Source organism: Apteryx mantelli, chromosome 2 (assembly GCF_036417845.1).
Source record: "Apteryx mantelli isolate bAptMan1 chromosome 2, bAptMan1.hap1, whole genome shotgun sequence".
In the NCBI taxonomy this organism is placed as follows: domain Eukaryota; kingdom Metazoa; phylum Chordata; class Aves; order Apterygiformes; family Apterygidae; genus Apteryx; species Apteryx mantelli.
This window is the reverse complement of record NC_089979.1, coordinates 31,379,262-31,405,012: the sequence shown is the minus strand read 5'-3', so window position 1 is coordinate 31,405,012 and position 25,751 is coordinate 31,379,262. Positions and strand designations below refer to the sequence as shown.

The 25,751-nt window shown below is 39.3% G+C and overlaps 1 protein-coding gene across 2 annotated transcripts in view; it reads right to left on the bottom strand.

Annotated features, from left to right (window-relative positions):
- DTNA (dystrobrevin alpha) overlaps nucleotides 1-25,751 on the bottom strand; it is a 92,135-nt gene that overhangs the window by 32,021 nt on the left and 34,363 nt on the right. For both annotated transcript variants that reach the window (XM_013954712.2, XM_067292318.1), the window contains exons 5-9: nucleotides 25,357-25,511; nucleotides 20,616-20,721; nucleotides 17,963-18,129; nucleotides 15,384-15,508; nucleotides 9,860-9,940 (exon numbers count right to left, since the gene is read on the bottom strand). In XM_013954712.2, the coding sequence (XP_013810166.1) occupies nucleotides 9,860-9,940; nucleotides 15,384-15,508; nucleotides 17,963-18,129; nucleotides 20,616-20,721; nucleotides 25,357-25,511 (634 nt within the window). The remainder of the gene's footprint in view (nucleotides 1-9,859; nucleotides 9,941-15,383; nucleotides 15,509-17,962; nucleotides 18,130-20,615; nucleotides 20,722-25,356; nucleotides 25,512-25,751) is intronic.

The following is a 25,751-nucleotide window of genomic DNA, read 5'->3' as shown; positions in this document are numbered from 1 at the left end:
CAGATTTAAAACCACTGCCTGATGTAAGTAAAAAATGAAATGAACTCCTTTCTTCACTAGGATAATAAACAATTTCCTATTATTGTTATTATCATTATTTGCATACTATTTCTTACTTGCATGGTAAGGCGAGGCTACAAATTATGTATCAAAAATCACCTCAAAAATGAATTCCTTGAAAATGTGGACCTGTTAGTCATCGCTGTATGAAGATTTTAGTACCATCAAAGAATACTGCACTGACTAGTGCACAGTATCCCAAATCAGTTTGTATGGTCATTCTTAACTAAGCAATTATTTACATTACTTGGCTATTTAACATCACTAGAGAGAATAACAGCAATTGCCACAATCCACCAAATTTGGGAGGACATACCCCATATGCATACACGTTCCCTTTAGATTAATGCTCATAAAGAGCTGCTGCAGCTTGTAGCCATGAGGAAACAGTGCGTGTATTTGGCCGACCAACGTCCCTTTGCTGGGTTCCCCAAAGGTGCCAAACCTGCACTAACCGTGTGGGGTTGCTCTGGAGCATGTTGACATACAACCCGATGAGTACATGTTCATCGGCCAGCCTGTCTGCAACATCGAGGCTGTACTGTAACCTGGAATGGGGTTGGGGGAGAGAGGGTGCAGTTCGGACAGACAGAGGGAAATAAACAGAGAAAGCAGGAGCAAGTAAGACTGTGAAATGGGATTTTAGGAGTGAATAATTAAGTGTTCTTAGAAAAAAATACCAAGTGCAGAAATTATGTTGCTACTGTTGTAATTTATATATTAAATCTTTTAATGGTTCAGGATGGTGGAATTCAACTCAATTACAGAGCCAGCCACAGATATCAATGAGATGCAAGATCAGGCCAGGGACTGGAGCTGTACAAGACCACTTATTAAAAAAAAAAAAAAAAAAAGCAGACTGTGAGGTCAGCTATTTTTGCTTTAATATGTTATATACTGTATATATACATTAAATATACATCCCTTACACAGATGATTAACATACTGAAAGCATAAGTTAGATTTGCTTGGAAGTGTCTGATCAAGATCTCACACATCCAGGTGTATATAAATATATTTAAACATGCCTTACTTAGCTCAGTTGGTTAATCGATTACTCTAATTTTCTCAGAAAATATGTTTATAGGATATATTAAAAGCAGGGGAAAAGAGGAAAAGTTTTTGGTTTAGCTGTGTTAGTGCAAGCTATGAGCATACTCTCTCTTTAACTTACCCTTTGCCTTTCAAGAAAGCTGGAGCAGCCCTAGCCAGCAGTTTGCTCTGCTCTACTTCAGTATTCTTGTAAGGAGAGCTAGTTAATAAGACAGGTAACCTTAGAAGAGGGTAAACAGAGTGATGTTGGAAATTCATTACAGAATAGAGTTTGGAGAAACTCATTCAAGAGCCCAGGACTGAGTAAAAATTAAAAAAAAAAGCTTTACAAAAATTTTAGAAAACTTCAGAAAATGAGGAATCAGGAATGCGGGATTTTCCTCCTTGTTCTCCAGAAGCAAACTAGAAAGCCTTCCCTATAAAAAAGACAAACAAAATGTGTTTCTCTCCCGAATGGAAAGCTGAAGGCTTATGTAGTTTCCAGGTGGAGTCTGAGATAAACATCATTTGCATTGCAGCTTTCAAGCTGGGGAAGCTTCATCATAACAGCTAAACTGCTTTTCTCCATATTTGCTGTATGATAATTTCAATAATCTATGGAAGTGTGCTTATTTATATCTGATGATAGGATACACCAATTTAATTTTGAGAAAGCACTGTTCTTCTGTTGATTTAAAAAAATACATTTTTCATCATATTCCATTTATCAGACATTTTTTCGTGATTCCATAATGTCAACTTTTTTTCTAATTACAATATTTAATGGATTGCAGTAACTGCGTATTTCCCACTGTTAAAATACTCATTTTAATAATTTTTAAGATAAGTGGCTAAAAATGGAGAGATTAAATTGTTAGTTTTTCTTTCCTGCTACAGCGTTTTTGGTTTAAAGTGACAATGCAAAACAAAAAATATATTCTTCTTTTTCAAACACATTCTTCTTTTTTAAAATTATTCACATTTATCTTTTGGTATGGCTACTGATACTGTAAATAGCTTTGATCAAATGACCAGTGTGTGAGCATGCATGCGCCTGTGCATCCAGATGTGCGTTCATATGTGTGTATATGTTTGTGCGTGTGTGTGTGTGTATGGGCAGATGCTACACTGAGCTTTTTTCTCCAGAAATATGAATGACGCTACCCAAATGTGATGCATGATAAATCTGAGCAGATGTGTTTCTGATGGACTGAAGACCAAAAATTTTACTAGTAGGACAAACAGAGAATTCACTAGGAGTAGGTGTGTGCCATTCCTCTCTCTTTGAGAGGTCCAGGTTATTGGACAAGTTCTGAAGAGGACTGAACCCAAAGGGTGTCCTAAGAATCCCAACCCTGTTGCTTTATATTCAGTCTGGAAGGTAGCTGAATAAAATGCAATACTTCACAGCAAGAAAAAATGTTTGCTCCCCATTTCTATGTCCATCACCATGCTATTTATATCTGTGTCGTACTTCTCTAGAAGCAATATAAACACAGATAAACATGCTCCAGGCTATCTAGAAGGGTACATTTTTCACTGTGTTTTCTTCCCAGTTACAGAAGGAAAAGGGGTACAGTGTGCCGTATTAGCCAAAAATGCAGTGTTCAGTTCTTAAGTAAAGACAAAATCTCTGTCAAAAACAGAGACTGAAGACCTTGGGGCAGATTTTGTGCTTAGCTTTCAAAAACTGCAGTGTGATGGTGCCCTACTAACTGTAAGCTCTCCTCCCCCAAGCTCCAGAAATAAATGAGGTAGGGTAGGGGGGACAAGCAAGCAAACTTTGCCTCTTGGACAACTGTTATCGTGTCTTGCCTCCATTTCCTTCTTAGTAGTTTAATTAAACTTAAATAGCTCAACCTTTTCTAAGCAGTAATGTTGTCTAAGGTTTTTTGATGTTTGGGTCTCTCCTCTGGACTCTCTCGTGCTGGCCAGCATATTTGTTCCAGGGCCGAGCCCTATGCTGGATCCAGGCAGATGCCTCTTCAGTGTAATGCGGGATAATGACTTTTCACCTGACATCCCAGAATCAGACTCAATCTAACCATCATATTGCTGACTTGAATTAATTTGTGGTTCACCGCAACTGCAAGGTCCTTTTTTACAATATTTCTATGCATTTATTCACTCTCCATCTTTTCTCTGTGCATTTGATTATTTGCTTCCTTACTATAGCACTTTTCACTTGTCATTACTGAGTTTTCTCTAACTGATTTCAGATCATTTGGAGATCAATTACCAGCACTGTAATTTAGCTCATTTTTAAATTTGGAAGCTACTGTCCAAGCACTTCTTCCCATAACTCTTTCAACCTTTGTATAATCTACAAATTGCATACACTCACTCTATTGCTCCATCTAGATCATTACTAGAAATGCAGGATAGTGTTTGACTTAGGATAGACTTCAACAATCCTAGCTGATACATCCTCCTAGACTGACAGCCAACTACTGAAAATTTAATTACTGATTTTCAACCACTTGTTCATTGACCTCATACTAATTTCCCCTAGCCCACATTTCCACATCTGAAAGTGTCTTCTGGGACTATATCAAAAGTCTTTTTAAGGTCAAGATATATCACATCTGCTGTTTCCTTTTTACCCACTGGACTAGTTATTCTGTCAATGAAAGCAATTAGGTTGGTGTGACATAATTTGCTCTTGACAAATCCATGTTGGCTATTTCTCCTTGGCTTATTATCCTGCAGGTGCTTACTAATTGTTTCATAATTTCAATATCTTTGGATACCAAGGTTAGGCTGCCAGTTGTATAATCCCTTAGATTTTTGTCCCTGTTTCCGCCTTTAACCTTCCTTCCTTTTGAAGAATCTACATTTGTCCTTCTTGGTCTTCTGCAACCTCCTACACCCTCCATAAATTCCCCAAGTTATAGCTAATGATTCAGAGATTGCTTTGGATAGTGTCTTAAATTTTTAGACCACAGTGAATTTGGGCTCCACTGACTACAACATATCTTTTTAAGATATACTCCTGTTAAAATGAGCTGCCAAAGGATGATTTCCCATTCAAAATAAGAGACAAACCTGCCAGTTCTGAGCAGATGTCTGCAAAGATGTAGACCTAACTACAGATGTAAACGTTGTACCCTCTTTAGAGTCTACCTAGCTGCTGAACAATCAGATGGATAAACCTTTCCTTTAGCAGGCAGAATACTAGCCAGTAAAATAAGGAGGATTCTCATCTTGTTCTGAAAATAACATACAAAGACAACACACCATTCAAGTATACTATACTCTTAAAAGATGGAAACATGGACAACAGCAGTAACCATCATGTTTTGCTCTAAACCTAGCTGTTGTCCAAAAATTTGGCCTAACCTCTCTCAGTGCCCTATGCCCATTTAGAATACTGAAATTTTTTTAGATTTTACATGGAGGTCAAAAAAGGCACCATACTCTGACTCAGCATTAATTATGACTCAATTTCTCACTGGTTTGGGGCATTTGATACTGTAATGCATTCTTTTTATCTACCACAGATTTACAAGTAATTTCAAGTTAATCAGAATGTGCTGTATCACTCTGTTTATTCCAGTTTATTCCTTCTTAAGAAGATCTAAATTTATTAGCTGTGGAGGGGGCTTAGAAAAATGCAGGTAAAAACCGTTGTTTCATCTTATCCCACCATAAGCCCTATAATTAGATAGTTTAAAGGAGACTTATGAAGAGAGAGAAAGAGATTGTGTCCACTATTAGGGTAGCTTAAAGGCAGCCTGACAGACTGCACCTGGAGAACAAAAGAATCCAAATAAGGAAAAAAATGTTAATTCAGTTGGGTGTAGTTTTCTCTCTTGACTGGACAACAGTTTCTACAATGCTCAATTTACTTGTTTCGATATAACATATCCAGTCCATTGGGCTTGGAAGGGCATTACCTACTCTGTAGCAATATTCCCTTGTTCTGCTGCCCTCTAGGTAAACAGAGATCACAAAACAAGCGAGACTAAAAACTGAGTATTAGCTACAGTAAAAAAAAAGTACAGGACTTGTGGATTTAATCATATATAAACTGCCAGCACAGCAAATGACAGTGATTTGGTATTAGGGAGAAGATCACAGATTTTTTTGTCTCTTATTTTCTATATACATAAATACTTTAAAGTTGTTCCTGAGCTATACAGAGGGAAGTAAAGGAATCAGCTAGGCCTAACATATTGTTGATATCAATTTGTACACTGTCTACATTTAGAAGAAAGGTATTTGTAATTGCTATGGCAATCGACTAGCAGAAGATCTCTTACGGACATGGTGGCTCAAACTAAGAAAAGCAAGCTGAGAAATTTTAAAGGGACTTTAATTTTGAAGTAGCTTGAAAAAACTAAGAAGCATCTCAGGGAAAGACTGGATCTGATCTCCTTTGAATTTTAGCATAATTGTGCACCTACCCAAAATTGGTGCTTTGAACTCAGCTAAACTGCAAATAACATATTATGTTCAATCTCCTTTCAGCTGTTCCCTACAATTCATCATCGATTTCACTAGTTATCAAAGATCTTTCTTTAATAAGATTCTTTTTCTTCTCAGTTCATTTCCTTTTTTACCCATGAATCCAGAAATAAAGATGATATTTTGCTGAACTTATGATAACATATTCATTTCCAGCAGCAAAACGACTTGGTGTGCTGAATTCAACATCTCCTGCTGCACGGGGAAACGGTTAGTGAATGGTCATGTTCTTATGTGAACACGACTATCTGAAATAAATACCTTGAGCATGCTGCAAATGACTCTGTGCCAATTCTCTTTTGTATAAACTTTCTAATTGCATAAAATCTTTCTTTAAAGCTATCTGGAACCTCTGGACTAGATTACAACACATTGTCTGCAGTGAAAAACAGAGCCAACAGAGCTTTTAGTGTTGATTATGTTCAGCTAGACAGTTTACTCTCAGTTTGTACAATTTTTATCATAATATGAATCATGGAGCATTTAATATAAAATCAGCAGAACTGCAAACAGAGCTGTCAAAGTCTATTTCTATGATGTATGATAGAATGAGCTTCCACTAATGAGGCCTGATTTTCCCAGGGCAATAATAATAGTAAAACCTAAAAGAATGAATGAAGATTTTATTATTAGCCTAATACAGATTGAAGAAGTTGGTATTTAGGAGAAAAGTACCTTGGTCTCTGTACTTTCTTACTAAATTGTAGTTAATGTTCAAGGACTAATCAAAAAAAGAAAAAAAGGTCATTATACTCCACAGAAAAAAACTGGGGAGCTGTTCTCATTCTACTGCACATGTCTTTTATGCAAAAAGAAATAAGCGCTTCCTTTAGATCACTGAGATGAGAGAGAATGCTGGGAAAAGGGTGTGACAACCAAATCCCAAATTCTCTAAGTTAACAGGAAGCCTTCATCAGCTTCAGTAGGATTTAGTTGTATCTGTGGCCATTTTGAAAAGCAAAGCAAAGCGGTCTTGGGAAGGCTGTTGGCAAGCAGAGCTAACTGCAGAATGGTAATCAGCAGCAGCAAGCACCGTGGAAAAAGATGAACCAGCAGGCTGTGAGACTGGGAATGGCTTCCAAATTACCGTGAGAGTCTCTTTCATACCTCTGTTAAGAATGGAACAGTAAAGTCATACACTGAAGATGAAAACAGAAAGGTGCACTTTTTGGTTTTCAAGAAAAAATGCTTCCAGCTTCCTCCAGATACACAATATTACCTGTAATCCTAAGTGAAAGGGTAAAATAAAAGATTTGTGCTGTGCAAAAGCAAGAAAAGTTGGCAAAGCCCACAGCCAGCAGGAAGCCCAATCAAAAGATTAATTAAAGCCACAGAAATCCTCTAGCCCACCAGAGCCTCCTTTAAGAATATGCTTAGTAATTTAGTGGAATTGCTAATGATGTAGTGCATGAGCTACAGAACTACAGCAATTAGTGGGTTAGTGCTCTCATACTGACCGTGAATTGTTGTGAAGCTGATTTACATACAGCTTTATAAGAGAATGCTCATCAGCCACAGGACTGGCTACATTTATACCCCCAAGTAACCTGAATGAGTCAAACAATGAAACCTTGTTAATACCCCTGAAAATATACACAGAGAGTAGCCTGTTCAAACTGCATTCAGTACAATAAATGCAATTTCTAATCACAGTGAAAGAATACAGATTTGGCTTTTTTTCTTTTTAATTAAAAAAATGTATTTAAATTTATAAGCATTCAAAATAAAAGTAATGAGAACAATTTGTGATGCACTTAAAATCCCACTAGGTTGATGAAGCAAAAGTTAAAATAGCTTTTAATATAAAGTATTGTTTTACATATCAGGGTACTGTACTGACTAAAAAACGTCAGAACTGACCACAGCATTATGGAAACTTTTTGCGCTATAAGGATGTTATGCTGCACACATATAAGGAAGTCTGGCTATCTGTGGTCTGAGTTTTTTTTTAATGTCTCCTGCTTTTAGGGGATTCTCCATCAATCAGTCCTTGTTCTACGAGAAAAGGAATTCTAGTGGCCCAGGAATTATATACATTTAATCCTGACAGTTAAAGACAGTACCTTGAATTGTTAAAGAACACAGAAGTAAAATAGTCAGGAATTTTTCATATGTAAAACAAAACAAGTAGCATGGTAGATACTACTGTAAACCTTACTGTAGGTGCCTAACCTAAATGGTAAAGCAAACTTTTCTCTGAATTAGCACAGGGACTTCTTGGGACAAACAGAAATAACAGCTATGTCAACATTGCTCTTAATGACCTGTCTTGGAGGCACCCCAGACAGGTTATCCTGGTTGGCTCTGGCACATGGAATCCTGTATACTACAACAATAGAAATAAATTTGCCAGTCTCACTGTCTATACAGACTGCCGATCTGGTTTTGGGGGCTGCTTTGGGGTTGGCCTTCAACAGGCATTGTAGACATACCCAGCAGCAAGGTGCACTATGATAACAATAAGAGTTTATTACCCCCAGTAACACAGTTCATAAATCAAAGTAGTAGTAAAACACTTCCACTCTTTAGAAGATATTGCAGTGTGGCACCCTGTGGATTTGTTTTTGGTGTTAAAAATAGCCATGCATACCCAGAGATTGTGTTGGATTATTTGGGAACACTGAAGCATGGACACATACAGCAAGAACCAAGCGATAAAATGCACTCAAAGAAGACATATTGCTCATCTTTCTCAATGAAGCAAGAAGTTATTTTTCTGCCATCTTCTCATCTATGTGCACTGGTAGGCTTACATAGATGGGGTAAAACAGTTAGTGAATGCTACACGCATATTTTGGCTGTGAGCCAGAATGTACATACTCAGCTGCAAGCACCTTTTCTTTGGGAAAGGGAAACCTTTTCTTTGTTTCTGACCACTCTTATCTGCTTTGTTTCCTGAAGGGTCACCATACTCCAAGACTATTCTTTCTCTCTTGTAGTCTTTAATAGAACTCTGGTTTAACAGGAGTAAGGAAGTCTTGCTATCTTAAAATGCTTGCTGGATGGAAAAATCCATTGGCTGAATGAATTTGCAGTGTCTGAGGTTATCTTATTTGCCAAGTAGCAATAAGGGTTGAAACTAAATCACTGGGCCAGAAAAGGGAAGAGTCAGCACTAATGCTATTGCAATTTTATTGCATTTGAGAAAACTGTAACATGGTCTTACAAGGAACATACCGATACCTCTCAGGATAGCAAACAAGTACACTGGCACTTCTCAAAATTGGTCTGCAGGATGAATACATTTCATATGAAGACTTCAAAACTTATTATTAAGGGATTTTTATTTAGTAGTTGAAATGAATCTATGACACTAGATTATGCTACAAAATTCAGGACTGAATTTGAATCATTCTCCAGGTTAGGGATGGCTGTTCCTGGGGGTCCCATTCTAAGCCCTTCTTAGTGATTGCCAAATTTATCTTCAGCATCAATGAACACATTTTCTCTGTTCTATGCTCTACAGATCACATACCAGCTGTTATGGCCATATTTATTTAATCAGGAGGCACATATTGGAAATATAAATTATACAGATTTGGACATGCAATATATGTCAAAGGGATTTTTTCTTCTGCATCCTCCAAATAGTTTCAGTGATATATGTAATTCATTTCCACTTGTGACATGACCTAAACTTTGGCTCATACTCTCCCAGGTGGCAAGCTACTCTTTCTACTCACTAGGTGCATGTACAGGACACAAAGTAGTGCTATGCTGTGATGGCTGAGCTAGCTCAGGCACTGAAAGTCACATGGCTGCATTAGTGAACAGGATAATAAACTCTGCTGAGATACAGAGGTTCACTAATGTGGGCCAATAAGTTACTGAGCCTGTATTGCTTCTGGTGGGCGAGTGAGCCTGTTCAGAGCTTGCAGAGGTATCTCTGCATGGTACTGCCATGCCTGATGTAGGCATTCCCAGTAGGCAATGTCATGCAGGACCCAGTTTCTACTCCTACAGCGCTGCTACATCTGCAAAATGGCTTGTCACCAACAGCCCATTTTCAGCCCCTGTTGGAGGGTGCCTAGGTTGCACCTGAGCACCTTTAATGAGACTTAGCGGTTCAAATAAGAACTGAAGCTCTATGCTCTGTGGTGGACTTTGGGGTGTCCTAACTCCAGGTCCCCATCAAGCAATCTGGAGCTGATATCTGGGTATCTGTCCAAAATGACTGATGCATTTCTCTGCTCAAATTCTGTTAATTGGGTGTTACTGTTCTGGGGAAAAAGGGAATTTAAAATAGAAACCTCCACCTTCCTCGTATAGTGGTTTAATACAAGTTAGGATAAGAACTCACCTTCGGTTTGCAAAAGGACTTCCTGAGGGAACAGAGTGGGAGAAGAGTGTATCGTTCATGCTGGTTACAGGTCGGGGGGGCCTAGAAGAATGTAAAATATCCAATTGTATTAATTTTGTACCAGCAACAGTATTTACAGAGAACTAAATGATCTTGTTTACAGTGATTTAGTATTGGCATCTTCTGCTTTAAATAGCAATAGTTCCAAACTAAAGATGTGGTATTTTTAACCAGAAGTCAACAAAAACACACTGTTACTTCGTTCTGGAAGGAAATAATGTTTGTGTGTATTCTGAGGTGAATTTTAAGTAACTTGCTTGATCCTTTTTCTTATTTTGGAAAATAATTACTATGCCATTTTTTCTTTCCAGAGCCTGCAGCCTATAGTGCAGTCACTGCTTTCAACTAGCTAGGCTGAGCACGCATAGTAGGTTAGCTGTGGCAGCATGGAGATTTGCAGGGGTAACTGCCAGTGAACTACACAGCTTTTCATATGATCACCTGCACTAAACTCCGTGCCTCCATATCCACACAGTGACCACAGGGTACCCATACCCTAGAGTGCCCCATAAATTATGTATAGTATAAAACTGGTTTAACTTTAAAGCTTTTCAACTGGTATTCAACATCTCAAAACCAAAATTTAAAATACGTAGCTAGTTAGAAAGGACACATTAATACTTATGGCTTTATTATTACATTCTTTATTTCCTGCTCTTACTAAAAATGAAAGGAGAAGGAATATTTTCCTCTGCTTCCTTTTTATCTTCTAGTTTAAAAAAACATTTTGTGCATAATCTGTTTTTCTGTATCCATCAAAGAGAAATTTTCTCTTCTAAATGGACTTCTTATGCAACACTGGGCAAAAAAATACACACATTTTGGAAAAAACAGAAAAATACAATATTAGAATCACAGGGATTTCAACTGGGTATAAACTGAACCTGAAGCCATATATAATTCAGACTGTAGATTCCCTAGGTTTCAAGTTGGTTATTATCTCCTTTAAGCTCTGTGAAAGAACTATTTTGCTTTTTGAATTCTGCAAATGTGCAAATCAAAATATAGTAGCCATCTCCAGAAAATTCACTGTGCTCTGATATTGCAGGACAATCAGTCATCCGAACTCTGTATAAGATATTAAGAAAGCCAGTTCTGCATAAAAGTGAGCTATTAGTACATTATTTCCTTTCTTAATTTGTATCTGTTAGAAAAAAACATGAATGTCTTCTCTGACAATTCCAAAGTGATTTCTCAGCATGAAAATATCCTACTGATTTTAAGAAGTTTAAAATGGGGTACAGAAACATGTAAGGTTTTGCATGTTGTTCCATTATAAGAAAATATACTTTTAACCTAACCCACTGTCTGCAGAACCATACAATAAACTCCAGATATAGTTGGTCACTGATCTGAGAAACAGATGACTCACTGTACTTATGGCCTAACAGAGAAGTGTGTAATATTATTTTTCATGGACCAGTTCATCAGAACTAGGAAAAACTTGGATGAGGCCAAGCGGGGTGCCAATAGAAATAGAAAGGTCCCTTTGGTATGAGTCTTGAAATATAGAGAAATTTGAAAGTAAACTTCGAAGGAATATTTAGAAACTGATCTTATTTAATTGGTAAGCAACTGGTATTTTGCTGACTGGGAATTGTAAACTGGTAATTGATTTAGGAGCAACATTTCATACCAACTACATGCAACTACCATTATATTGCTTTTTTTCTTTTCATAGTGTAATCACTGCTCAGTGAATATATTCAGTCACTGATTCTGCACAGGCTGGGGTTTCTGGAAGAGGGGTCCAATGCTGGGCTGTGCAATCCTAGACCGCAACGGGAGAAGGGGGGAGAGGCTGGCCCCTGAGTAGCACTCCCAGAGCAAGGGGGCAGGAAGGGTGCAGAGGTGGGGGTCTGCCATCGTGGTGGTTCCTAGTGGGGGCTACACCAGCTTGGGCTCCAGTTTGGTGTGTATCCGATTCACCTCTGTTGCCTGAGGGGGAAGGGGGTACACTGTGCCCATGAATCTCAGCAGATCACCACATATCCACTTCTCAGGTTCCTGTCTTCTCTAAGCTCTATCCTAAAATATAGGTGGAAGGGAGAGCTTCTAACACCCAAAAGAGCTCCTTCCTTTCACTACATTGCCGTATTCAAAAGCAGTTATTTCTTTGGGTCTGGACTCTGATAAAGTTAGGGATTCATAATGATGAAATTATAGATTTTTTCAAGCTTTTTTCTCCAACAAGTGTACTAAAGAAGAAAAATACTCACCAAGTATCTCTTTTGCAGCCAAAATGAAATGGAAAAGAGATCATTAATTAAATTGTCAGTTTAAAATGTATGTGGTAAAAGTAAGGCACTGGACATACTTCATTCTTATAACCCTGATTCTGCAAAAAGCACAAGAGAGTCTATGCATAAAAAGTCATTGATGCTGTTTACAAGAGCAGAGTTGCTCTTCTGTACAAATGCCTATAAACTCTAAGGCTTTGCTAATATTTTGTGATTAGCATTTTTTTTTCAATTCTTATGTCAAGAAAACTATTATTAAAATGAATCTGAGCTTTCCCAAGGCAAGTTGCTTAAAGGCTGGTGTCCACCATCACATTCCTCATGTTAAACTTGAATATTAAATGGATATTCAAGTATAAAATCTGACATGTGACATGGAAAGACAAGAACAACAGACTTTATGGTAAACCAAAGGAAAACTCTTAGCAATTGACTATAAATCTATATCATCTGGAGTTTATTTCTAAACTTCTGGAAGTGAAGTGGTTAAGCCTAACTTCTGAAAGTGAGTGATTAAGCTTCCTGATGAAAATGAACTTATGATACCAAATCAACTCTGCCCAAGGAGGCAGAAAATACTTAAAAACATACTTACTGAATAGGCTGTGTAATAAATGCATGTTATAGCATAGCACATACTTACACTAAAACAACAAATTAAATAACAAAATTTCCAAAGTGCTCCATGCTGGTCTAATCTCTTCACACTGATGCCAAAAATAATGGTCCCATGGGCTTATATGGAAATAAAGACAGGCCAGTGCAGCATGCATTTAAAAATCCCTCTGTGACACACTAGTAATGTCATTTGTCATCTGTATAGCTTGGTGTTTCTTTTTTGTTGCCAATCTTTTTTATAGAAAGGCAAAATGACCCCTCAGAAGTTCCTCCATCAGATTAACCACACACTGATAATTATTTCTTACATCATTCCAAATGTGCTTTAGATGTGTTTTTTACTTAATTGAAAATTCTCTGTGGCACCCATAAAACAGAAAAATTGTGCAGTCTTTCTGCATGTTATCACTCAAAGGTGGAAGAACAATGAAAAGGAAAGGCAGTATGAAATGCAGAGAGTATTTGTCCTCATTTAACGTAGAAACTACTGAAAAAAGAATACCATTTTGTTGCCAGAATTCTTCTGTTAAATGCATGTATAAAAGCTTTTTGCCTGGATTCTTGCTCAGAGCTGTTTCTCACGTCTTATATTCCATTACATTTAAAAATAAAAATCACATCAGCAAGAAGGTATTCTCAATGAGGTACTGTAGCATATCTTTCCCCTCAGTTAATTCATGTGAATTGCACTGTAGATCATGCTACCACCACAAGCTACTGGTTTGTCACTCATGTATCATTATACACAATATAGTTACATTGCTTTCAATCTACTGATAAAGAGAAACTATATCACAAAACAAAATAGATGGTTACTCATTCTCACATTCAATCACTCTAAATTATGTCTGTGTATTTAGGAAGAAGGGAAGGTGATAATTTCACAGCAAAGATTTGGAACAGATCCTACTCAACTATGGTACCTTCTCTTTGCCTTGCCTTGCCTTGCCTTGCCTAAATGCATTTCCTTCATTTGCAGTAGCCCAGTTTTTACTACCTGCTATCTGTCGCCATACACCAAGGCCTTAGAAGGCCTCCAGGCAACGTGAAGCAGATGCTTCTGTTTCAACTTCACGCTCCCTGTCTCTTTCCATTTCTCTTAAGGACGGCCAGAATCTGCCCTGTGAAATTATCACTGACTCACCAACAGAGCTAGGCTTTTATAACATGCTCAGTAGCACGGCATCTCAGCAAATCCATCTCTAAATGAAATATTCCAGAGAACAATGTGCCCCCATTACACTGCTATAAAGATCTACATTGATTTTAACTATCAGTGTAACAAGGACTTGGAATTAAATCTCTGTCAGAGGCACCTCACATTTTAAAAGCAGAGCACTCTTTTCTGCCTTGGAAAAGTCCCATTATGCGTATCCCACGCAAGGAAGACCATCAGTATGATTTATCCTTAAAATGTCAGGTAGGTTAGATGAATTCTCAATGTGTCATACAGCCCACAATGGCCCATGGGCACTTATCCTTAAAGATGCTACATAAAAATGTTCAGTACTGACAATTGTAAATACATATAATAATTACAGATGGGAATAGTTTCAGTATCCAGTAACTCAGATATACAGCACACAAATACAACTATAAGGGCTGTTACCTGAAAGGCTTCATTCAGGGCCCTTAGGAAGGTGGTTAGGAAAGATCTTTTCTTAAGAAATATAACAGAACAGTCTCAAGAGAAATACTTGAAAGCTTGTATTTTTGGAATAATTTTTCCAAATTTTTCAAACTTTTCCAAACTTTTTCCCTACCGATGTCTTAAATTTTCCAAAGATTTCAGGAAAAATCAACTTTTTCTTTTCTTTTAAGGAACCAAGGAACAAAGGTAACAAACTGATAGATGAGAAAATTTGAGCAACTGCTCGTACAGATGGTGGACACACTTTAGAGTAAAAACAACTGAAGTGATGATTTCCCCACCCTGCACAATTACATTTTCTCTCTGCTTTGCGTTGCTTGATTCCTGCAGAGAAAAATTAATGACACAAACTACTTTACCAAACACTGCTTTTGCTCCCCCAAGACATCAAACTGTAAAGATAAAGGAACCTTTTCAAATTGCTTTGTAATTAAAGACACAAATCTTATGCAGAATCACATAGCTAGTCTTCAGGGCCAGGTGAAATCACAGTTCCACTTAAGTCAGTGAGAACTGACATCGATTTCAAGAAAACTGGTCAGGCTTCACTTTTCTCTAGTGCCTCATTGTAAGACATACATGAGTTACACTGAAGTTTAGAGAGATGACAAAACAAATGTCCTAAGCATGAATACATCCCAAAGTGCTAAATACTGGAACTATATGAAATTGCAGGGCCATTTCTTCTCCACTTCCTAGGAGAATGGGAATACACAAACATTGTGTCCCAGTATTTGTGTAGGTAATATGAACATATTCCACCAACTTTTCAAGTTAAGTCACACAGAATAACACTTTTATACCAAATACCTCTATCAGTGAATTTGCATTTGTGATGCATTGAACTTGATCTGACACAGCTGCCTTCCATTTTATTCAGCATTATCTTATCTACACTAGGTGTAAGCCACACCTCAAACAAAGCTTGCTTTCTCTACAGCACACAGATACTTACACAATGTGAGCCAGGTTTAGAGGTTTTTCAGGCTGGTCAGGGAACATTGGGTGCAAAGGTTCACGGCTGGAAGCACAGCTTAAAGACTTGCTAAGTGCATTAGTTAGCTTCTTAGCAGGTGATTTCTGGGAGGAACAAGGAAGGTAGAGGTAATCCGGACAAGTAAGGTGCATACTGTTTCTACTGAAGGAAGCACAAAACAATAGGTAGCTCTACTGCTTATATTCATATAGCCTTATACCCCCCATTTCCCTTCCCCACCAGTGCCCCAAGAGCCTACTAAGCCAAAGACCATGCAGATTACTCTTTCCTTCAGTGGCCCTTAGGTAGGCTTGGGGAGGTATATCTATATGGATAGATGCAGTTTGCCATGGGTTCTTTGCAATGCCATAACTTGGGTAATATTGAATAGTGAAGGATGGCACAGAGTTAATGTCTTCTGGACTGGAGCTGACTTGAGTGCAACTCGCCAGCTTAGAGTGCAAGCTGAAGAAATTTGTGCCTGTCCATATAGATATACTGCACGAGACACTGTTTCCTTTCCAGTTATGGGCCAGATACAAGGCTGTTATAGTCTTCCCTCCTCACTAGTATTTCCTTCCTCAGTGTCCTGTACTCATTAACTGTTGATCCAAAGCTCCCCTCTTGTCTCCCCTAGAAGCCCTGGCCCCCACTACGCTGGGGAAAGCAACAGGGACAGGGAAATTTCAGACACAGCGTGGCCTGAATTGCACCGGCATGGCAACAGCAAGCAAAAAGAGGCTGAAATACTTCCATTGATACCAAAAACCTGAGAGGCTCTGTGCAAAAAGCATGCTTTTCAGCCTCAAATCTTCCAACAGGGCAAGTCTAAACAAAAATCACCATTTTTTGCTCTCTAGTTTTGTTTTGACATTCTTTACAGTTGAACACATTAATAAAGAAGCCATCTTCCCAATCACAGGTCCTTTTCTAAGGAAGGGTGATCCTGCAACTACACAGGGCTCGGAGAGCTGGGATCTCTTCCAGGCTCTGTGAGAGATTCCCAGGGAATTCAACACACCTCTCTGTGATTCAGCTTCTCCACCAGTAAAACAGAGGCTAATGATTCTTACGCTGTATCCTCCCCCAAAATACAGCTCAATGTGCTGAAATGTTAAAATATTTTTAGAACTTAGCAGGAATGGTATTATAGATGCACACACGCATCCCACAAAGTTATTACTGTAATCAAGATAATAACGGAATATTTCTATTACAGAATTCCAATCTAAATATGTAAAATTCAGGCTTTCTCTCTTTTTCACTATAAATGCAATTTCACTCTGAATACAGATCAGTTGAATTCCACTGTGTACATGAACACCTTCAACCTGCATGTGAAGCTCGAAACAGGAGCTTTATGCAGAATGCTAACCTGTTTTGAACAAATGCTAATAGCACTATAGAAATGCAATTTCAAACTTGACGAAAAACATTTGTTTCCGACAACAAAACATTTGGAACCGCTAGGCATGCAGTCACGTTTTGGCTTTTGCTGAGCAGAAATCCTAAGTTTTGAAATGATTTCCTGCCTATAATTACAGCTCTCTTGCTACAGCAAGAAATGATTTTGCAGCACACATTGCTATTAGGGTGGAATAAGAGCTGTGTAGTGGGCACCTCCCTATTCAGAGACTACACTCAAGTCAGCCATGTCTATGCAACAAGAAGCGATTAGGACCCACTAACACATTCACAGACCCAGAACTGCTAGGAGGCAGTGCAGGGCCATGTGACAGGCATACAGAGCAAACCACTTAAATTTAACCCTTGCCTGCCCCAGCAATGGAAAGGCAGATGTTGAAAGGCTCAGGGCTGCGACTGCGTGTGGCAAGCTTGGGGACTTTGTTAGAAAATACACACAAAGCCCTGTAGGCACACGAGTTTTGGCTGCATGCATCATGCTCTTTTTTATAACCATATACTTTTGTCATATTTGGGAGTTTCTCTGCTGACAGTCTCTAGCTTCGGACCCTGGAGGATGGGGTTTCCCAGTGACCGAGGGCTTCTGTGGGGAGTTTGCTCCCATGCATGGGGCGCTTAGCGCTCTTCTGAGAAGGCTGAGGTAGTTGTTGGTGCTTTTCTGTCAGCTTAGCAAAAGTGTTGAATTATTTTGTTTAACAACGAGAAGCGCTGACATGTGGTTTTCCCTGCAGTAAACACCGCGATGGTTCTGCGACCACGCTCAAGTTTACCGTGCCAGGCCCGTACCAAATGCTACGCATATGCTGCAGCCACTCAACTGGAAATGCTGACGAACGCGTGTTAAGCGTTCGTCGCGCCATTCGCGTGCAGCCAGCAGTGCACCACGCAGAGAGCGCCGGCCGCAGGCCGAGCGTTGCTCCACCGCGCGCCCTGCCGAGAGCAAAACTTACTGTGAGCACGGCCTCCGCTGCGTGGCCGGACTGCTGGCGCCTCCAAGCCGCCCTCAGGACAGCCGCTTCCCACCTCCGCTCTATCCTGCCTGCTCCGCGCGCAGAGGCCCCGGGCCCGGCCGCAGGCTCCTCGTGCCTGCCGGGGTGAACGCGGTGCGCAGCGAGGCGCGAGCCGGCCCTTACCCATGACGTGTACTCTTTCATCTGGTGCTGGTTGCTGTGGGAACCGCCGGCGTGTCCTCTCCAGAAGCAGTCCTGACAGAGCTGGTAATTGTGGCACTGCTGGCACCGGTAGCGAAAGCCCATCATGCTCTCGCTGTGGCAGTACGAGCACTCAACGGGGTGGAAGACTGCACCGGAGAGATGTCGCACAGTCAGGCTGGCCCGAGGCACCGCAGGGAAGTGTCTCAAGAACAAGCCCCAAACGGAGAGCGAACCCCTTCCTCCTTTACAGCAACTTTCGACAACGAGTGCCAGTTGCAGCTCCGACCCACGGAGATTTCCCTGCGCGAGCTCGACCGGTCCGCGAGGAACCCTCTCTGAGCTACCAGCAATGTTACTACATTGGGCCCCGAACCCTTGATCATCTGAACTGACGCCTCCACCGCCTCTGTACAGCAGCAAAAAAATGTGTTTAAACAGTGTTTAACTGAATACACTACAGAGGAAATACATAACTGAGAAAATCCACCTCAGCCTTTCAGCTGTATCACTGCGGGGAGTTTGGCTGTACCGCGAGCAGCTGAAGCAACGAGCCTCAGAGTAAAAGTCAAACTCGGGTGTCTGATTATCAGAAGCACAAAATGTATTTTATACATTTTCATATAGTCGTCTCTTCTAATTACCTGTGGCTCATCTGTACAACTGACAGCATTTAGGTATCTAGACATGGATTTACAAATGTAGCTTTGGATGCCTACATTTGAAAATTGGTCCATAGCAGGGACCAAGCTGGTCTTGTTCTTTATTCCACTCAGAAGCAGATAATAATGAGGATTCAAATGACTGAGCACATTAAGGCTCAGTGACTTCTTCCACCAACCACAACATTTTGAACCACTTTCCCGGCAATACTGCCCTTTCTCTTCCTCTCTCCTCACTACAGCACGTACCAAATTTACCAAGGGGTACTGTACATCTTGTTTCTCTCGGGCATGTTCTGTTTTTCTGTCTTAGGGCTCCATCTGGGAGGATTTGTGGTAAGTGCAGTGTGTCAGGTTTATATTTCCCTGCCAGCATTTTGCAGCACAAAGGGGTGGGAAATGGTGGAAAGCTGGTGCGGGACAGGGGTGGATGACAAGAGCTTGAGGAAGGTGGGATTGATAGCTGGGACTGTAGACAAAAAGGACGTGGCAACATCATCCTACCCGCCTTGTTGCCTCTAACTGCAGTGGTGATTTGGTACACGAATACAACTTCCTCCTTCTGCTTGCAGCACCAAAAAAATAGCTGGGCACCCCCACTTTCCTATATAGCCCCATATTCTTGTTGGTAGTACAGTATAAATATTTTTATTCTCCAAGTGTGAGCATATATGACATTTTCTGCCTCCTGCCTCCCCACTTCTTTTTCCCTACAGTGTCCCAAAGCTTCAGTTATGCTAGAGGTAAACCTTCAAGGGAGTAACAAGCCAGGAATATTCAACAAGCATCTTACACAAGCTTACACAACCTCTGAGGCAAAAAACAGGGCGGCAAAATTGTTTGTTGTAAAGAAATCTATTTATATTTCTAAATTAATATTTTTAACATTTTCTGTATAAATGTCCTCTGTCCTTTTTCTAGATATACAGTGTTGGAATAATGATTGTCAGCACCATTTCCTCCTAATGATTATGAGCAAGAAATGTCACATTAGGAACAAGTACACCCAGCTGAACAAGACAATAAGGATTCACGTATTGTCATTTTTTTCTATTCAGTATTGGCAATGCTGGTCCTTTCTGGACAGCAGAAGCAGGCTGGTTTGGTGCCAGGGAACTCTTCCAGAACTACGTGGGGAACTATACAGAGTTTGCAATTTGGTAGCCACACACTGCAATGAGATCCAGAGGTTTTCTAGCTCTGCCCCTGCAGTTTCAGTGTGGTAACATGGTCTACATCCTCTACAGAGACAGTACCTGAAGGGTTTGGCTGGAGGGCCTCTACAATCATGAGTTTGTGAGCTTACTTTTCCCAAGGTGCTCAAGAAGAAGTTGCAAGGCTGAGAAAGATGTTACTGTCCATGGACATGCAATCTGCACCATGTGCTCCCTTCCTATCTTAAAATAGGAGATCTACTCATTTTGGGGAAAGTACTTGAGCAGAAAGAGACAGTCGAGTCCTTATCCTCCACACAAGCAAAAGATAAGGAGGAATCTGGAGCTTCCTTGCTCCTTTTCTGAGTATATTGTCTGGCAGTGTAAGCTTAAGGACCTTTTGGCTACTGTTTTACACTGCGCTGGACTTCTCCTGCCAAGTATATTGCATGAACGGAAACTGCCAAGCTGTTCCTTCTCCACTGCCATATGTCATAGCTAATAAAAGTTGTGGCTTGATTGTTTACCAAATGTAAGTGTGTGGATGGATTGAGTCCTATCACTCTTTGCTTATCCAGAACACAGGAGGAGAGGACATGGTCAGGATAATTTCTTGAGCACAGAAAAAAATAAGCCATGTTCCTGGCTGAATCACCAACAGGATTCTTTATATGTTTTACTGCTGACTTTAAAAATGGCATATGGATTCAATGACCGCAGTATAGTAGCTCCTACAAAATCACCCACAGAGTGAGAAAATCATTGCAAAAAACTTTACTGCTGTAACTCTTACTTTCTTGGGCAGCAGCTGTTACTTACCATTTTCAACATTTGCCAGTCGATGCAGAAGTGGTAACCACACTAGACACTGTGGCGGGGGATCAGACATGAGAGTATCCAAGAAAGTGTTTAATGTGACTTTTTTCTGCTCAAATAAGCAAACAAACATGCACAAAACATTAGTAATCAGACATATCAAAATGATTTTAGCTTGTTCTTATAAAAACACTTGGGAACATGCTTCAGATACTGTTTACTTGTAACCCTGATTTACTAAAAAGAACAATTGATATTACCAAAGAGTTTACACACTATTTTTAATAGTTACAAAGTATATTAATGAGGACTGACTAGCAGTCCTTGTCATGAGGCTGGGACAGTGACACCTAGTTCTTATTCACTTCAAGATTCTCTTCTAAAAAAGTCATTGCCTAAAGATCCTTTGTGAATAATGCTCACATTCAACTTTTCAGGTTCTTAAATGTTTTGAGTACCAAATAACAAATACATGTGCATATAGGCATTACTATGTATTGTCAATTTTCAAATGAAAAGCCCTACAAACAATGACTGATACTACTCCAACAGAGAAAATGAAAGAAAAAAATGACAAGGGGGTATAATTTCAGAAACAATGTAGGGTATGGACAGACCATCACAGAAGAATGAGTTAGTGTGATTTAAGAAACTACTGGTTGTCTGTTGAACCATGGTAACTGGTCATGGGTGAGCTCTGACTGTGGGACATTGTAAGCATTTGCATACACTCAGGGACTGCAGCTGACTTGACTGTTCATGACCTGTCTGTACCCTTAAGCACTTAAAAGTCTATGCCCCATTGTCTTTCAAAGAGATTTCAACTCTAAAATATCCCTGTTGATTTTAAATGTGGAATCTAAGAGCTTAAGTTTCTTAGAAGTCTGGAAAAAGTCATCACAAATTTTACTGCAGTTGTTTTTGAGACATATATGTGATATTTTGTCCTGATATGTCCACCATAAATACTTGCTCTTTCCTGTGTGATATACTGGCTACATAGTGTTTACTAAACTACACAGTTATCAGTTGGTCAAGGACGGAGAGTCCTTAAGAAACCAGCAGCTGAAATTAAGATACAAAAATATTGAGCCCTGTTGAGAATGCCCACAGATATACTTTATAGACATAAATATTTAAGTAGCATCCTCATATCCAGAGGAACTGCTAAATTTTTATATCTGATTGATTGCATAAGATACTGTTTTAACTTGCTAAAGCACTGTGGTTACCCCATAAGAAAGAAAAACAGCAGCTATGCAGTAACATGTATCATCTCTGTGTGTTGTGGAGTGCTTTTAAGAGCTGAGATTTCCAGGTAGAGATTTCCAGCATTTATATACAATTGCAGCCAGATGCAAAGAAAATCATTGCTCTTACACATGGAGGGATCACTGGACAACATCTCACTCTGTAACAGTTTCACGGTTGAAATATTGCAGGATATTGGGAAATATATACAAATTTCTGCCCTTAAGAGAAAACACTTCAGACTAGTTGCGATGATCAGTGTTCTTGATTCTTTAATGAACAGAAATAGCCAGAATATGAGCTTTAGGTCTCACTGAAATATTACCTTTTCCCACAAAACCTGCAGTATGAAAGCCCAAACACGTAGTCCTGTAAGAGTAATCAAAGCTGTACCAGTCCCACAAATCAGCCTGTGTCAATGTAGTATCAGAATAGCTACCATCTGCTTATGATATGAATGGTCTTCCCATCTTTGGAGAGTGGATAAACATTTCCCTAATAAGAATCCTATGCTATAAGTATCAGCTCACAGAAAAGGATCTTTCTGATGGAGATCTACAGTGGATGTTTGGCATGGCTTTGCTGACCAATGCCATCAGCAAATGTCAGTGTTGTCTGCAGCAGAACTGAAAACTGAAGGAGAAAAGGCAAAACTAAAATTAGGAAAGGAGGGTCATCCAATGTCCCATATTGCAAAGAGTAGCCCAAAGTCTTCTCTCTGCTCTTGAAGTTGGCACAGAACTGCTCTGAACAAGCAATGGGGAGACAAGACAGCTTTTCCACAATGGATTAGCTTTTGAATGCAGCTATAATTTAAAACCTTATTTGCACTAAATAAAGCAACTTGGCTTTCCTGACAGCTTTATGGCCAAACTCCTTTGGTGGTCACTGATTTTATGGATTAGAGAGAGCAGTGTCCCTTAAAAGGACACCAGCAGAGCAATTTCCATACATTATAAAAGGCATATTTTCCTCCCGCAGCTTTTTATCAGCTGCTGGGAAGTTGAAACTGAAAGCTGTTTTCTAAATATATGCTGCATGCAGATGGAGTCTGGGTTTGTGGAACAACACTTAGCCAAGTGATAACAAAATGAAGTTAGTGTCTATCTTTTTAGCTTGGGATAAAAAAAGAGAAAGAAAGTGTTTTCTATTATAATAACACTTTTTAGTATGAAGGCAATATAATATCACATTAATTCTACCCATGGGGGAAAATGGTGGCTATAAAACTCCTTTTTGAGCCCCAGATCTGTATTCTGAAACGTTAAATCACTTGTTCTGGCATTTCTGTTCCATAAATTTGCTTATGAGGAAACATTGTCATTTCTATTTTGAACAGCCATTCCCTCTAGTAGTGGTTCAAAGACAGAGGAAAACACATGGTTTAATCAAATAAATCAGTGCAATGCAAAACAACCAAACATTTCTGCAAATGGAATGCAAATTGAAAGAGATTTGACATCCTGAGCAGAAAATCATTCACAGAAATTTTTCTTCCTGAAAATTGAGGAATCTACATACTAGCGGGCTGAAAGGCTTCTGGTAGGCAAAAGTGATGCACACTGAGAGCAAACAAAAGGGGATACCTGAGCAACCTGCTCACTCCCCCTTTCACTCCATGGGGGACACTGACTAGATCCAGACTGACTCAAAATGCACTGAAGTACTGAACAAAAAAAGGTGATTCATGGACTTGTGTGAGAGGCCTCATTTACACAGCAGAGTATGTGTATTCAGTCAGAAATATGCCCGAACGTTCTGTGCTAGGGAAGGCAGGGTCTAGGTTTAAAAGCAGATGCATAAGTGTTTCCATGGATAACCACAGTACCAATAATCTGTTACACATCTTTTTCCAGATGAATCGTTCAACCTAATCACATTTTTTAGACACTATGCTACACTGAAATGAACAAGTTTGCCCGGAAAGTGATATTTTGAGGCTTAAAACTATAAAGAAATGGAAACAATAAAGACAAAAAAAATGTATTAGAAATCAGGAGGAACATGTTAATAGTAAGATCTTTTGGATGTACAACCTAATGCAAACCGAAAAAAATTCCCTCACTTGAAACTTTAAAAACTGGACTGGAAAATCACATGTTAATAATGTAAGGAAAAATCCTATACTCAGAGATGTGTAATATTTGTTTCTATTTTATCTGACCAAAGAACTCCATTGGAATACTTGAATTTCATGAATGCTTAGAACAACATAGGAAGTGTCAAACTTATCCCAAGGTATCAATTTTTGATAATGCTAAGCATGATATGAAAGACTGAATGACCTAAGGTGCGACTAAGACTCTGTGGGTATCATTTATCACAGTGTCATAGGGGTATGTTGTTTAGAGTTTCATTTCAAAACTCTAGTTCATGCCTGGTGCAGCAAAATATGAGAATTAAATTAAGTGAATGTAAGTAAGTGAAATATTAGTCTAGATTTACAAAAGTGCTTGGCTGACTACAGATGCAAACTGGCTTCTTTGTAAATACACTGTGTACCTACATCAATCAGAAACCTAGCTCTAATTAGCTTTAAATGGAGACTGTGAATGAAACCCTCTAGTGCCTGTTTCGAAACTATTTGTTTCTTAAAACAACTTCATATATCTGGTTTGCTGTCATTTGGATAAAAGGTCAAGGAAAGCACCATTTTTGACGGCTGCCTAGATAGAAATTGAAGCCTGAATGACATTTTCCAAGAAAGAAGGAGAAATTGCTTTCTGATCTTTAATAATACCATGTCTAATGTTCAAGGCTCAAATGCTCTGCTGCCAAGCCAGAGCACTGTTTTATTATTTTAACATGAAACTACCAAAAGTCATTTCACTATGTAAATTCTTCAAAAAAATATGAAGTGGTGGCTTAAATCTGCCTCTGTGAAACAAGATTATCTTCAAATATGCAAGCACTACTACTTAAAATTATTTGGGAGATGATTGCATTGCCTACTGACTTTCATTTTCAGTAAAGGTTTAAGAGAGAATTTTCCATTCATTGCCAAACTTCCCGTGTGTGTAACACCTCATTTGAACAATGTAGCTTGATTTTTGGTGAGAGCTGGGCTTAATATGGTGAAGTTAAAGTCTAATTTGTGCTGTAACAACAACAACTAGTTGCATTGAAGGATTGCATGCCCTGAGGAATTCACATCACCTAAATGTAAGAATCTAATGTAGGTGTTTAAATTAGGAGGTTAGTCTCTTCAGGCTCCCTAATTCAGGAACATCTAAATTGGGTTCCTGTTCTGAATCACTTTTTGGCTAAACCCCTCTCTCTCAAATAATTATATAGGGAATCCTACAGAGACTAGCTTCCTAGCACACGTACCTAACTAACCTATGTGCCAGAGGTTAGAAAAGTGAATCTCCCCTCCACCCACCCATGCATTTCCTGGGTGAATATGCATGTATGTGTAAGACAGGGAGAGGGCCGCAGTTTGCTTAGAGGTGTGACTGACAACCACTGTCTAGGATGTTTGCTCTCTCTTTACCTGTTGCGAGAAACAGGATTTTGCTGATTGCTCAGTATAACCAAATGAAGGCCCTTCGAAAACAGCAGTGGGCAGTTTGAGAACCTCCCGCAGAAACATGTCGTATCTGCCATAAACCATCACTCCACTGGAGTCTGAAATCATTGAGAAAATATCTGAGAGAGAAAAAGACAAGAAAAGGAGAAAGCTACTTCAGTCTGAGCTACAGGTTTGCTCTTAAATTCAGTAACATTGACTTGAACCAAAAGTGATAAACAATTTCTGCTTATGGAAACATCCAGTACTACCTTTAATTTAACCCCACTTAACAGAAACCAAAGAGAATGATACATATAAGAAAGTAGCTTATTTTGGCATTAAAATATCCCTGTTTCCTCCACTGTGTGTGGTCATTC